Raw genomic sequence first — 16306 nt, 5'->3', positions numbered from 1 at the left:
ATACTGTCTGAATAAATCCAGAGCACGTCACACAAAATCCTGAATGAACAGGGCATTCTGATATTTTTGTGATCATTCCCCACAATGGTCCATGGACTACCTTGTGTTTCTTGTTATGCACTATAATACAATTCGTAGTATCATCTGGAATTAATTCAATTATTTCTCATTCTAGAATATTTCTAATGGTATTTACAAACCAGACAACAACAGTTTCTGATAAAGTTTGCAGGAACTCTCTGATAGTCATATTTGTCCTTAGACTGGATATCTGGGAACATTCGAATCCATCATGTGTTGTCTGGTTTGTTAGTGAAATTACACAGCTGCATCTTGAATATCTGCATACCTATCCCAGATGAAAGGATGCTTCACCAATGTCTGTAATCTAAGCATATCTCTTAACTGTCCAGATTTTCAGAGAATGTTCAGATTTTTGCCTGATTTTCGTCTGTCCCTCTTACAATGTGTGGTTTTCGAGCAAATCACTGATGACTGAAGTCACTAAATGATATACATGTGTGTTTCAGACTTCATATCCTTCAGAAAATGCATGCCAACACAAATCCTGTTATTCTAGCAACTTTCTAAGATTGTAAGAGCAATATTTAAAATCTCTCCCTATTTTTAGGCTTTAGTCCCCCCATTTTTTAACACTTTGTCCAGATTTTTTGTGCTAAGAGGTTGAGAGGTGTGAGTGATAAAAAAATTCTGTTCTGTCTTGTTGTCAGCTAAGGGGTTTCATGTTCAGGTGCTACTTCCGTCTGTTACTATAATCTAAAGGTTCATACTGATTCCATAGCCTTACAAAAACAGGCTTGTCAATGGTCAGCTATTCAATGAGCCTGATAATTCAGGACCTCCCAAATGCTATATCCCTTCTGATTATATCTTATCCTGTGTAGGTTGACTAACATATCTAAGATAGAAAGCAATTAGACAAAGCATATGTGGTCCTTTGGACTTGCATACCTATAGTGTTAACTTTGATATGGACCTGATTAATTATATTTTTTCCAGTTAAGTACCAGCAGCACCACCATTTTTTTCTTTCTTAGTTTTGAGAGAGGAATTGGGAAAAGTAACAACAGAAGGGGAAGAAGATTTTGAGGAATGAAATTGTTTGGGACAGACTTTTTAATAAGAGTAGTGGTACTTACAATTTTACAACAAATAGTTTAGTTTTAAAGGTAAAGGCTGGGATTTTCAAACAGGTTTTACATAGTTTTATTTATTTGCTGATGTTAAGTGAATGAGTGAGTGAGCTAGTCCAAAGACCCTGTTCAGTCATGACTATGCCCCAAGGCAAAAGTACAGAAAATGCTTGATTTAATACCTTTAGATATGGGCATAAATCACAGAGAGTTAAAATATTGAAGTACAGTTGGCGTTGGCAGGATTAATGAGACATTACATTAACACAAAGCTCATTGATCACTGAACATGCTCAACGCTGGCACAGAAGTTGTATAACATAGCATATGTCACATTGGCAGCAAATAATAAGCACTGAGGTGAGAACAAACTGCATTCTGTAGTTCAGCACTTTTGTTAAAGTATGTCATATACACTGGATTATCATATTTGCTATACACGGGATTACAATAATTGTTATAAGTAATTCAGCCCATTAGATAACAGTACAAGTAACACTTTAGAATTTTACATTGTAATTCAGTACATTATTCAGTAGTACGGTTTCCATTTTGAAGGATTTAGTTCAGTCTGTACAACATGATGCTGCTAACCATTATCCCTGCAACCTAAATGCTGTTTCACTGTGTAGCTGTTCAGAGATGGCTGAATGGCTGATTTAAACCCTTGCAGAGACTTTTTTTTATCTCAGGAGCGTGATTATTCCATTCTGTTTGATCCCAATTTGGAAAACGCTCATTCTCTTATAACTGTTTTAACTGGCGGCCTACACGGGGTAATCCTATTTCTTCACTACTTAGGGAATGTGTCTGTTGCCTGAGGTGGGGGGAATCCACTTAAGTGGCAGGCAGTAGCTGTCATACCTTTCAACCTCATAGAACAAGAGGTATGGACAAAGCCAAACATAATGGGGGGGGGGGGGACAAAGGCCTAGAGATAGGGACAAATTAAATATTGCTTTTGTAAGTTTAGAAAGTTGCTAGAATAAAACATTTTGTGTTACCATGCATCTTCTTAAGGATGTGAAGTTTGAATCTCAAATGTCTGTCATTATTTAGTGAATAGGAACAACAACACTAGACAAGGCTGTGTGCAGGGGTTCAATTGTAAACAGTTCAAATGAATATGGAAACAAATGGAACTCCAACACCAAATAATGTAATGAACATGGTTTATTCAGTTAGCAAAGTTGTTGGGACATTGCGCTTTCTCAATGCTCATTCAAAAATAATAAACACTTTAAAAAAAAAAAAAAATCACATGATGACATCAACCAATCATGAATTAGAATTTCTTCATTTTTTTTCACATCTGCTTGAAAGCTGAATAGCAACCAAAAATATTGAATTGCATTTTGTCACATCTCATATAAAGCTATACATAGAATATAATACTCCTCCACCACTAAAGGACCAGCACTCCACAAACAATTAAATGTTCAAAATGTTAATGTTTATCAGCAAAATAATAGAACTGCTGCATATCTCAGCAACAGTAGCAGAATAGCATGACTGCTGTGAATCACAGCAAAAGCACACTGGCGCCATCAGTGTAACCAAGCAGGCTCCCCTTCGGAGGCTAAAACAAGAAATATTTAAAGAAACATTCAATCAGCAAATCACATCACATAAATAAATCAGTATTAAACCTAAACACTAAATACACATCAATATACATCCATGAACAAAAACATAATACTGATAAATATGAATATATATAAATAATGTATAGAAAAATCTTTACCCAAATACATGGAACAATAAATTAATTTCTGTTTCATAATATCTTTACCCAAATACATGGAACAATAAATTAATTTCTGTTTCATAATATATTTATAGTTACATGGATTAAAAATATTCATTAAGCCCTGTCTTATAAATAGCTCCCAAATTAATAATCCATAATTTGTCTTTCTTATCTAAAAGTTCATGCCTAGATTCAAGTGACAAATTATCTCCTTTTAGACAATCAATACCCACAGAAACAAAATTTGCAGAGACATGATCATGTTTATGTTTTTATGAAGCTCTTCTATCATGCTTACATTTCAGATCACTTAGATGACCTGCTAGATGTTGTTTCCATGGTCTAGCTGTCTTCCCTACATAAAAAGCCCCACATTGTCATACTGCCACGTATATAACCTATTCTAAACTACATGTAATTAAATGTCTGATGGTAAATGCTTTAGATGTATTTGCTGATGTAAAACATTTGGTTGTGGATGCTACCTTGCAATATACACAATTTCCAAAATAGGTACTTCCACAAAAGTTATTGCAACTCAAATTCTGATAACAAAAAATATCTCTTTTATACCATGAAAGATATTATCCAGTACTTTTACCATGAAAAGACAAAATGGCATTCATTTTATCAAAAAAATGGGTCAGTTTTTAAAAGGAATTACTATTTATTGATCACCTCATAAATTTTAAAATTATTTGCGCCATACATGGTTATAAGTCTCAATTTTGACTCACACCTCTCACCTTTAACAGAATTTTCAGACTGTAACAGACTATCTGTAGAAATGCCTGAAGTCCATGAATATGCCTGCCTAACACTGCTTGCTCTGTAACCTCTCTTAATAAATATGCCAGCCATATTGATGGCTTTGGATTCAGAACTGTCCACTGAACTACAAATATGTTGTAACCTCAAATACTGAACCATGGGAACATTTAATTGTTCATGGAGTGCTGGTCTTTTAGTGGTGAAGTTGTACTTTGAGCTGTGCCCTTGTCACTGGGTTCATGTACCTGTGGTTGCTTGAGGAAATAGCATTAAAAAAAAAAAATATATATATATATATATATATATATATATATATATATATATGTCATAAATAAATATTACATTCATTTTGGCATAACGATATGATAAGCACCACACAAGAACAACATTAAAAATATATATGTTAACAATATTAAAAATATATCATTAAAAGTTTTAAGTCAAGCCAGGATAAATAAATTCATAATTCCATTTGTTTCTTTCATAATACAGGTTTTGTACTAACAGATGAATTCAGACCCATTTTTCTGTCAGCTTGTAACATAAGGATCCATTTATATACTACTATTTCTGTTATCTCATATGTTAACTTCTGTATGACTCTATACTTAAATGTATGTTACGCACCCAATTCCTTAACATGCCCCGCAAGGAAATTCATTTTAACCCCATGTCTAACATCTGATAAATGCTCAGATATTCTTTCCTTTAACTTCCTGTACCATTTTCCTATATAGAAACTTGAACGGGTGGTGCAGATAGCTTGATACACTGCATTACCTGTACTACATGTTGCAAAAGAAGTAAGTTCATATATTCTCTTATGGGATGAATGAATTTAATGTGACTTAATATCTACTTACAGAAAGAACAGTTGTAAGAAGGGAAAGTACCGTTTACAAGTACGTCCAAGTTTCTTATAACTCATTTTCTTATAACAAGCATTGTTGCAAATATTTGCATTTCTTAAACACAAATTGTGGTTTATAGCCTAAAAATGTTTCAACTCTGGTACAGCATTCAAAGTAGGACAATTATTCCTAATAATATTAATAACTTCATTAATTCTAGAGCTATATTGAGTCAGATAACGTATTATATCTCTCATCCCCTTATTTTCCTCATTCACATCCTTTTTTCGTTGGAAATCTGAAAAATACGTTTTTGCATTATCTTGTCTTTTACTATTTGCATATTTTAACATATTGGTTAACAAACCATCCTCATACCATCTATCTTCAAATGCTTTTCTCATTAATTCAACATGCTTATTATACCTCTCCTGATCTGTAGTCAGCCTGCTAGCTCACAAGTACGGACTCTTCACTATACCTTTAAATACATGTTTGAGATGCATACTCTGCCTATGTACATTTCTGTCAGCTTGTAGTTCCATTCTAAATATACTGGTTGATAATTCCTCTCCCATTTTCTTTACAGTTATATGTAAAAAATGATTTCAGTTCTAGAGTAGTTTAAGCTTTAGAAAACTAGTAGTATTATCTAAAAATTTTACATATTCTGTTAAAGTTGATTCATCACTACTCCAAATGAGGAATATATCATCCACAAAATGTTTATAGTATAAGACGTTACCCACATATAAATCAGTAGGAACAAAAATATCCATATGTTTCCATTGGCATAGTGCTATATTTGCATACGTGTTAGCTGTCAATGTACCCATTGCCATGCCAAAGATCTGACGATATAACTGCTTATCAAGTAAAAACATGTAACTGTCTAGTACTATTTCTAAGATATGACACAAAGTTTCAAATTTCTTACCTGTAAACACACTAATTTTGCAAAGATGTCCCCTGAATGCTTGAAAACCATACTGATTCGGTATAACAGTAAATAAAGTATTAACATCTAATGTTGCAAAGATATACTGTGTATGATCATTACAGCTATACCACTGATACAAAATCTCCAAGAAATAATTAGTTTCTTGTACAAAGCTAAAAACATATTTTAAAGAAAGTTTCAGAATATCTTCTAAATACAAGGATATTGGCTCAGTCACCCAACACTTACCAGAAACAATAGGTCTCATGGGGGGGGGGGTTGCAAATCCTTATGAACCTTAGGTAATCCATAGAGTATAGGTGTTATATGGTGTGCAACATACATAAAGTTATATAATTACAAAGATATTTAATTTTGAAGCTGTAGCTCATATATAGAGTTCGTAACTTTAAATACAATATTATTATCAGTTACCTTAAATACATGATTATCACTAAGAAACATTTCCATTGCTGCATTGTAATCAGGCTGAGGTTGAAAGATAACATTACTTATAGCAGCTCAATCTTCATGAGTAATGAATCCAGAGATTCTAATGCAAACATAGAGGGTCCATTTAATTTTAGATTTTATAAGTTTGATAAGTGTTATAATGGAAGATGTGAAGCTGATAGACTTGTGTATCTAAAGGATGAGACAGTCAGTATTATGGTTATTGTAGTCAAGATGGAGGCCAGCTTTGGGAAGAAATGTGAGTCTAGATCAGATTACAGAAACATGGACTTTATCTTATGTCCATTAAGAATTTGTTTTTTTTTAAATTATATCAATTATCTAAGTTATTAAGGTCACTGTGGAGTCTCTTTAAACAAATTTGTAAAAGGAAGATGATCTGAGAATTACTAAACCATCTGCATAGAGAATAATGTTAGGCATGAAGATTTGTGAGTGATAATTTATGACATAAAACTGATCTGTGATCTGCTTCAGAAGATATGACAGTAAGAGATGATAGATCACTGCCAACCTTGACCTTGAGAACATAGTTGGACAGGTGGCTTTGAAACCACCCAGTAAACGTTGTAGTAAAGATGACCCTATGCAGGAAGTCAAGACAATGAATATGATAAATGATGTTAAAGGTTATTACTAGTTGAAAGACTACAACACCTTTTGGAATATCTTTGTTTGATCTAGTCAGTTTGGTGTCCATAAGAATAAGAGGGCAGTCTGGGGGCTTTTGCAAGTAATAAACCCATGTTAGTGAGCAGAAATTGTATTATATTTGTATAGCTACTACGATGGTTTGATGATAGATTGCTTTTTGTCAAGCAACCATCCAAGGTGTGGAAGTAAAGGGTGGGGTCTCTAATATGATGTGTCATAAAAAGAGTTATGTTTGGGGACTGATATACCTGAGGCTTCTGCCCCAAGTGCTGGGAAGCAGGATTGCCAGAGCAAGTAATTGCTTAGGTAACAGATGTAGAGATTCATAAAGTCCTCTCATACTTTGATAAACTATTTGTTGACAGAAACCTTGTGTATGCTATGTTATAGTACCAATCAGTCTGTTTTTTTTTTCCTGAAATACTTTTTTGAATAGAAAAAATTGAGTAAGGATTCAGAGGGCAGATTGATGTTAGGATTAGTTATTTTTATTGTTATGCAAACACGATATATATTCCTTGAATACTGGTGTCTTATGCCACAGTTAACATGATTTAAAGGCTGTCTAATGATCAACATTACAAAGGCAAGTAAATGCACCTCTTTCTGTATTGCCCAGTTAGTTCAAATGTTGCGTGACACATAATTCTTGATGGTGCTGATATGGCCAGGAGACAAAACAAATGTTTGGGAAGTAGGATGGTGTGCTATTAAAGAATACTCCAGCAGCCAGACTCTGGTTCTTTAAGTTATAAAAGCAAAAGTACACAAGGTTACTTATTTTTTTTCTCCCACTGTTATCCTGTTGTTTTTAGGGACTCTGTAGGGTACAGCACCGCTCTGCAGTCCCTAGCTACATCCCACTAGCATACCCAAATAATCCTGTAGCTTAACTACATTTATAAATCAAAGATGAATAAAAGACAGTAAGGAAAATTGCAAGGAAGTCAGTAACATACCCACTCCAAACAACCTTGCATTTACTGTCCTTTCCTGAACATTCATACTGATTGGCTCTATAATCTTGAGGTCTGGTGGGGCCCTGCTCCACTTGCCCTTGCTTTGCTCAGCTCGCTACGCTCCCCTACCCTGCCCCCATTTCCCACACACCCCACTACTCCTATGTTTATTCTAACCCCTCATCACCTGTCCACATCTTCCTCCAATCAACTACCTCACAACATTTTCTCCAGTCACACCCACTTTCAAACTTTCTGCCTCAAGACATACATAGTACTTAATGACCATGCCTTCAAGCTTGCATCTATATTTGTACCACAAAACCAATAATAAACTATCACTCCCACAAAAAAATGCATCTCACCTTAGGATTACTCTGTCTTACCCTCACATACCTAACCCACATCACAACCATTCATACTAACACATCACTAGAAAACACTGCATTCCATACAACACATATTTGCACAGAAACAAACTCACACATAGATTTCCCTATCAGTGCTACATTATTTAAAGATAACTTAATACTACACATTTATAAGTTTCAAATATCAACACCTTACACTGCAAAAATATCATTTAGATCCAACATGGAATGTATACACACAATAAAAAATATACTATTTATCACAAAGAGACTACTAAGACCAGGAGACATACACCCAAACCCAGGACCAATTAACAACCTACTATCAACCAAACAAAACTCTGACCTATTAATTCTTAACATCAGCACCAGGACTATATCTAACAAGCTTCCTGACCTACATGCATTTATAACCCACTACTCCCCAGACATACTAACCATTACTGAGACCTGGCTAAAACCTAGCACACAAAACAAAGAAATCCTCCTACCAGGTTATAATATCTTGAGACTGGATGGAATAGGCAGGAAGGGGGGTGGGTTGCTATTCTCTTTAAAAACAAACTTAACATAAAACAAATTCTACAAATTCCCCTACCTAAATTTCAAAATGCTGAAACCTTAGGCTCAGTTCTACATATAAACAACACCAAAAAAGTCAATCTGCTCTGCTGCTACATTCCCCCAGGCAACAACTCTGCCACCATTGAGAAAATCTTACAATGGACCACAGATAATCTTCCACAAGAAACCATCCTACTAGGTGGCCTAAATACTGACTGCTTAGCCTGTAACTCTAACAATCTCACTAACCATATCAATCTCTTTGGCTTCTCCCAACTCATCCAAGAACCCACTAGAATAGACAAAAAAAAATGTAAACAGTCTATAGTAGACTGGACACTAGTCAGTTGCCTGAACAAAAGTATCAGACTGGATGCCTACCAGACAGTCTAAGTGACCACTTCCTCACATTCCTCCTATGTAAATGCACTAACTTATCCAAGCCCATAGTTTATAGACAAGTCAGAGATGATCGCAAACTAAATATACAGGACCTTAACCACATTCTAAAACAAACTAACTGGGAACCACTTCGAACCCTAAGCTTAGTCCAGGCCGTTGACTACTTCAGCAGTACTCTCATTAATGTCCTTAATACAGTCACACCCATTACAAACATTAGAGTCAAGACAAACTATGCCCCGTGGCTCAGTAGGGACACAAGGGCCCTGCCCCATGGTTCAGTAGGGACACAAGGGCCCTACTGAAGTCTAGAGATAAGGCTTGGAAAATCTGGAAGAGGGAAAACACTAGCATATCAAAGAACAACTACCAACAACTTAGAAATCAGGCCAAGAAACTAACCAAACTTGATAAACAGAATTATTTCCTTAGTGCCCCAAAATAAACACTGTAAAGATCCCCAAAAGTTTTGGCATGCCATCAATTCTCTGTTAAAACCTGGAAAAACAACCACTCCCACTCCCAGCTCCACCAACATTACTAATGACATAGCCTCCCAATTCAATTACCACTTTACAGAATCTAACCTAACTCTGTCCTCCCAACGATCCAAAAGCATCCATTTAAATATCCCAAACAAATGCCCTCATAACATCCCCTCCTTTACTCTCTCACCTATTCCTACCTCTACTATTAAAAAACTCCTCCAAAAATTGAAACCTACCACCCTTGCTGCTGACAATCTACCTGCCAGCTTCCTAAAAATAGCTGCTGAATCCTTAGCTTACCCTGTCTCCATCCTTATCAACCGCTCTATACAGGAAGCCTATATCCCACAAGTATGGAAAGTATCACATATTATTCCTCTTCATAAAGGTGGCAATTCCTATGATTTCTCTAATTATCGCCCCGTAGCCATTCTATCTCCCTTATCTATACTACCCAAGAAATGTATTCACACTCAACTCATGCAATTCCTGTACTCACACAACCTCATCTCCTCCACTCAACATGGCTTCCGGCAACACTATAGCACAACAACTGATCTCTCGTTTACCAACCTGGTTAACCAACACAGAAATAACAACTTTGTATCTGCTATATTCTTAGATCTCTCAAAAGTATTTGACATGGTTTCACATTCCCTTCTACTAGATTCCCTAGTCTCCCTATCCTTTGCCCCTCTGACTATTGCTTGGTTTAGAAGCTACCTGTCTAATAGGCAGCAATCTGTCCAATGGCAAGGCATACTTTCTCCTTTACTTCCAACTACCATAGGCATACCTCAAGGCTCAATATTAGGCACACTTCTTTTCTCCTTATTCACTAACAATCTGCATACCTCCACCCAGCATGCTACCCTCATACAGTACGCAGATGATTTGACTCTTATCTGCTCTGCACCATTACTCACCACCCTACAACAACTCACTCAGGAATCCTTTAGCTCTGTGGAAAACTGGATTACTCAGATTCAACTTATGCTAAACCCCAACAAGACTAAATTGCTTCTTTTCACCCCAACAAATCCATACCTATTCCTCCAGCCTTTACTATCACTCCCTCTGACAATACCAAACTCCTGGGTGTAGAAATTGACAAAAACCTATACTTTGATGTCCATATTTCACAAACCATCAAAAAGGTCCATACAAAAATGGGCACACTATATAGACACAAAAACTTTCTCTCAACTCAGGCCCAGATCACCCTAGCTCAAACTGACCTATTGTCCACTTTAATGTATGGCAGCACCAATTCTTACCCACATCAGAAAACATGATCTCACAAGACTGGAGACATCTTATAATAAAATTGCAAAGTTTGCTAACAACTCCACCTTCAGAACCCATCACAATAAGGGAACTACAATGGCTCAAACTTCCCCATCTACTCAGTTACCACCAACTAGTCATTGCCCACAATTTTGTGAGATATCCAGATAGAACATCAGCACTAAGCCATCTACTCACTTTATACAGATCAAATTGTCTTCTTCGTTCTACTAACAAATCGTTCCTGTGTATATCCACAGCTAACAACACTGCTGGTAAAGCACTATTCTCTTATAACATAGCTAGATCCTGGAATAACCTCCCTCCTGCTTTGACTTCTGCTTCTAGTACTACACTGTTCAAAAACTCTCTCAAATCTGACTTTATGAATACCTGGCTATGTCCATGTATTATTTAACTTTCACTGCGGCTACCACCATAGACTGTTTCCTTTCCCATTATACTTATTGTATATATGCTACAGTCTCAAGAATCTTTCTCAGATGATGTTTCAAATATTATATAACTGCATGCTTTTATCAAAATTGATGTTTTACTGTATTTATGTCTCAAAATTATTTTATATATGATTGTATTCTTATCATGTGTTTAAATATTTTTGCTTATGTTAATTACTGTAGAGCTTTGCTCCCCAAGCCTCCACTGTAAATGGACATATGTCCAGCCGGACTATCCCGGTAAACAAATGTAAATAAAAAATAAAAATAAAATAAAATTATTTTTAATACTGCTGACACAAAAATGACAGCAAGCAAGATGGCAAGAGGGTGTCTCTCTTAGTATCAATTTGGTTATAGGAATAATAATTAGGTGGCCAGTGAAGAAGGCTATAAAGTTGGAGAATATTACCTGCCTTCCCTAGAAGTGTGTGTGTATGTATTATAGTAACAGTTACTAAAGATGGGACAATGGGATTAGAAGGAAAGGGTTCCTATCACATAGTCGAACTTGTACAAGTTCGAACCCAATATGGTCGAGACCATAAGTTCGAACTTGTACAAATTTGAGTGTTTAAACTGAAGTCTCTCTAAGGGGAGGTTTCCATTCATTTCAATGTGGTGTGATCTCGGAGTTGGAATATTTAAGTAGTGGGGGATGCAGGGGGGGCTTGCCCCCCCTGCTTACAACAGTTTATTTTGTTTTTACTTTTTTTTTATCACTAGTTAAAGTTTTGTAACTTCGAATGGAATGGTTCGAACATTCCATGTTTGAAGTTATAAAACTTTGACTATGTGATATAGACCCAAAGGGAAAAGGTGTCATTGCATGAAATGTGCAGATGTTTGTAGTAAAAGAGGTAAACAGTAGCGTTTGTACTGTAAGACATGACGAGGGATATGAAATGTGAAGTAGTGGGAGAGCAGAGTGGGGGCTACTTGTACAACAGAGTTTGTCCTGGGTACTGTTTGTACAACAGAGTTCTTACTGTCTCTTTACACAATTACTGAGGGGTATGTAAAAGGCGAGCAATGTACTGCTGGCACATATTATTATTTTTTAAGTGAATATTAAAAGGCTTAGCACACTGTACGGTAAGAATCTGTCTTTTTTTTTTTGCTTTATTGTTGTAAGCTCTACAGGCTGGAGTTCTTCAGCATTTCATCTTGCCTAGTCATGCAAAACTTTGTTGTCATTACACACCGATTTATGAAATTATTTACTTTGACCCCATTGGCTTTTTGTAACTTTCTTATTCTCATTAGAAAATTTCAGGTGAGTATTTTGTCTCAAACTAAGGTGATAGACTTGCATGCTACATAGAGGTAAATAAACTTTAATTTTTCATCTTAGCATTTGTAATTATGTAGTAGAGACAGAGGAATTAACCAGAGATTAGCAGTACATGATAAAAAAATGTCTGTGTAATTGAGTGGTATAGCTGAATCTACAGTCACATTCATTTCAGGTGGCCTTCAGTTATATAAACCTACACAATCATTCTTTAAAGAAAATAATACCAATACGGTGGAAATTATCATTTTTATATTCCCAGTAATGGGGTAAAGAAAGCCAAGTTGGTGTTTTTTAACCTTGAAACTGTGATTAGGGGGATAATGATCTCACACTTCATCTTACACCATTAGATCCATTGGATCCAAATTGTCAAATGTAGGATTCCTGCCTATCAAAAAGGAAAGTTATGGTTTAGGGTGTGCAATTAGTTTCAGGATTGTTCAAAACATGATGAAACACACATTTAACTGCACCAGTCAAACAAGGTGAGAAAATTGGTCACCAGGTTTGTGTCTTATAAAGTACATCTAAACAAGCAAACTAAACCCAGAGTCTTGGCTGCATGATATTACTGTGATATGCATGGTGAATGATCTCCTTATTCTACAATGGAAAGCTGTTTGTACTGCTGATGATTCAGATAACAATGAAATCATATCAAGGGGGTCTTGTGCACAATGGTGAAATGTTTGGCTTCCTAATGAAATTTGCCCATCAGTTTGATACGTTTAGATCCAAACATTATCTTACCTTTGTACTTTTGCTGATAAAAATTTCATTGGGTCCCACAGAATTCTTGCTTTTAGAAGAATCTGCTAAATAAACATATACTAGTTATTGCCTCTCATGATTCAATGTGTGGTAAAGCCTTTTCTGTTTCTCTCTTTTTGTTCTGTTTTATTACTTGCAACAGTATTTTTCATTTAGAAGTAGTTGATTTATTTCTGTTTGATACCAGTGATGGACGGAATCATTATTGTTAGCTTTACTGTTTTCTTGCCTCTTGTTCTGCTGTTGCCTTTCAGTTCATTAGATGATGTATACTATATCTAGCTTGGTATGTTAGTTATGGAATGGCTTTGTATTCTGAATCAGTTATGGGCCGATGCTCATTGAAAACAACCTTCGCACTGTCATTCATATTATTTCATGAATACCTATATTTATGCATTAATGATATGATATGTCATATCTTAATAAAATTCATTATTTGAAATGGTTTGTTAGTCTCACATCAAGATGTGCATTATGTTTCTGCCTGGTCTTAAAGAATATAAAAGGTGTAATGCTTATACTTTATTTTGAAAAACATTTTATTTTACAAACAGTTTAGATAAACATTCATAAAAACTGTTTTCTTGATCTGAAAAGTCAGATTAATAAAATTAACACAATTTATAGAACAGGGTAACTTTTTTTAATGAAACAAAAAAGAATACTCACTTTTTGGTGTGTGTGTGTGTGTGTGTGTGTGTGTGTGTGTGTGTGTGTGTGTGTGTGTGTATATGCGCGTGTGTAATTGTGTTTGTGTGGGTGGACTTTTCTCCTGTTTGCCTGTGAAAGACAAAGTAAAACTCAGATTATACCTTTGTGGTGTGATTGTTGAAATGATTGTACCAAAGCTTGTAATTAGATAGTACACAGCTCATTCAGTCAGTAAGCAGAGGAAAAAAAATGCTGGTTTGTGTCAAATAAAAATATTTACCAGGATATGGCTGATGTTAGACAGGTATGGTGAGAATCAAAAAAATTAAAAAGAAACATATAACATCAAATATTACATGTAGGTTGGAATGAAGGATGACTTCCATCTTCTTGTAATACATGACCCTTGGACAAAAGTTCTATCTTTTATTCAGTCACTGAATTCAGATATGTCTTCATCTACTTAGTCATATTGAAAGTATGAATGAATGAATATTGTACTTTACAGTTTATATAACTTGTTGTTCCCTTTATTTTCCTTTTGTTTCCCTTATACACTGCTTGAAGCTTTTGTAAAACTTGTACATAGTTTTATCATAATTTGTTATTCAAATGATTGTTATCAAAAAATCAATAAAAAAAATAAAACAAACAAAAAAAAAAAAGATTACATGTAGGATACTCAGGTGTATTTATATGTTTTTTTTCCAGATAACATATTTGGAAGGTGTCAACGGGTTTCAGTGATAGACATATACAAATATGAAGTTTCACCACCCGTGCTACAACACCTAAGGACAATCCTTCAGAAACTCTCTCACAGAGGTAAGTAGAGAATGTAACAATTAATTAGCATGCACAGCTGGGCAGATGCTCTCCAGTCTATGACCTTAGTTTTTATTTAAAAAAAAAAAAATCACTAAATATGTAAGTGTTGTTGTTAGTCCATAACATTAAAGTTCACCAGAGACAGCCTGCATTTCTGAATACACAACAGGCACCACTATATTGCCAGATAGTATTTGGTACCTTGGAGGTGCTACAAAAAATGTCTGTCCTCTCAGTGAGTGTTACAGTCTGTTGGAGCAGGTTTACCACCAACAGTGATTTCATTGAACTGGTGAGGGAAAGGGACAAGAAATATGATTCTTATCCATGAGGTTTAATTTGAAATGCTTGCTTTCTCCTAAAGACTTCAGTAGACTGTGATACTAACATACATTAATCAGATGTGAAATAACATGTTAACATAACTATGTTTTTAGGTCTGACAGCAACTTAAAAGCAAATATTAGTTGAGGTCGTGGACTGACCTGTAAAATTATTAAGTAAAATTCCACCTTGGAAATCTCATAAAAGTGGCAACTCTTATTTTGGAATGTTGCTGTTGTGTAGGTGTTGAGATATGAAGCACATCTTCATGTAGTCTTTCTGGAGGAAAAACCTTTCATCTATTAGTTTTAAGGCTATCTAAATGCAAATAAGACACATACGTGTGCGTGCGTGTATGTGCATTTTTGCATGTCTGTTCATGTTCACTTTTTTGCATATACGTGTGTGTGTGTGCGTGCATGTTTATGTGTGTAGTATGTCTGTCTCTATATGTCTATTCTGTGTCTGTGCCTGTTTCTGTGTCAACACACACATTGCATGCATTTGCTAATGATAGGAAGGAAATCATCTCGAATCAAATGCTTGTGGAGTTATCAGTATTGTTTCTGTGTAACGTTGAGAGCGGGCAGCCGTCAGGCAGTAGAAACGCTAAGTATATTGTCTGGCACAGAAACAAGTGTGGGTTTCGAAGTGAGTTATAATATATTAAATAATACAATAAGCCATGTTTAGACAGTAAATCAACACTGAAAAAGAGGTACAATGTAATTGCACTGATACTGATAACTACTGCCACTTAGCACAAAACTTTTGCACAGTAAGACAATTATTTATTTTCTAAGTAGGAATGCTGATTCATTCATGTTTAGAATTTAAAAGTGTTCAGATCTGCCACTGTAATTCAAATATTCCATATACAGACTGTCTAATAGACAGGGTGTGCGGGATGACAGAAGAGGAAGGGAAAAGGTGTGGCTGTGGATAGGGTGTGAGGGCACAAGTACCAGCATGCTGCCTGCTGGCCCTGTCCAGAGGAACATTATAGGAAGCTGTTCCAATGAGAGGCATATGCTAGATGAGTACATCTGCATTTCTGCTGCAGGAGGTTTGTTATCTGAACCATGTACCTGCTCAGTGTTATGTGCACTGCAGCCCCCAGCCCCTGTGGCTGAGCCATCTCAGGCAGTGCAGAACCAGGACCCCTTTCCCCACTTCAGTGAAGCACTCAAAGCCTCTTACCTCTCCTTCTCCTTAGCCACACCTCTTAGAGGTGTGATGTTGTGGTGACACCTGCTGAGCAAATCTGTCAGCAGCAGCTGCAGTGAGGACACATAATGGGAAGGTTGCC

The 16306-nt window shown here is 35.8% G+C and overlaps 1 protein-coding gene across 2 annotated transcripts in view; it reads left to right on the top strand.

Moving 5' to 3' along the window:
- The window catches only part of PTPRN2 (protein tyrosine phosphatase receptor type N2), a 4238418-nt gene that overhangs the window by 1324814 nt on the left and 2897298 nt on the right, over nucleotides 1–16306 (top strand). For both annotated transcript variants that reach the window (XM_044062029.1, XM_044062028.1), the window contains exon 3: nucleotides 14557–14670. In XM_044062029.1, coding sequence (XP_043917964.1) covers nucleotides 14557–14670 — 114 coding nt within the window. The remainder of the gene's footprint in view (nucleotides 1–14556; nucleotides 14671–16306) is intronic.

The sequence above is a fragment of the Protopterus annectens genome, chromosome 2.part1, assembly GCF_019279795.1.
Source record: "Protopterus annectens isolate FY-2018-M chromosome 2.part1, PAN1.0, whole genome shotgun sequence".
Lineage (NCBI taxonomy): Eukaryota > Metazoa > Chordata > Ceratodontiformes > Protopteridae > Protopterus > Protopterus annectens.
This window is presented reverse-complemented; position numbering and strand designations above follow the sequence as displayed.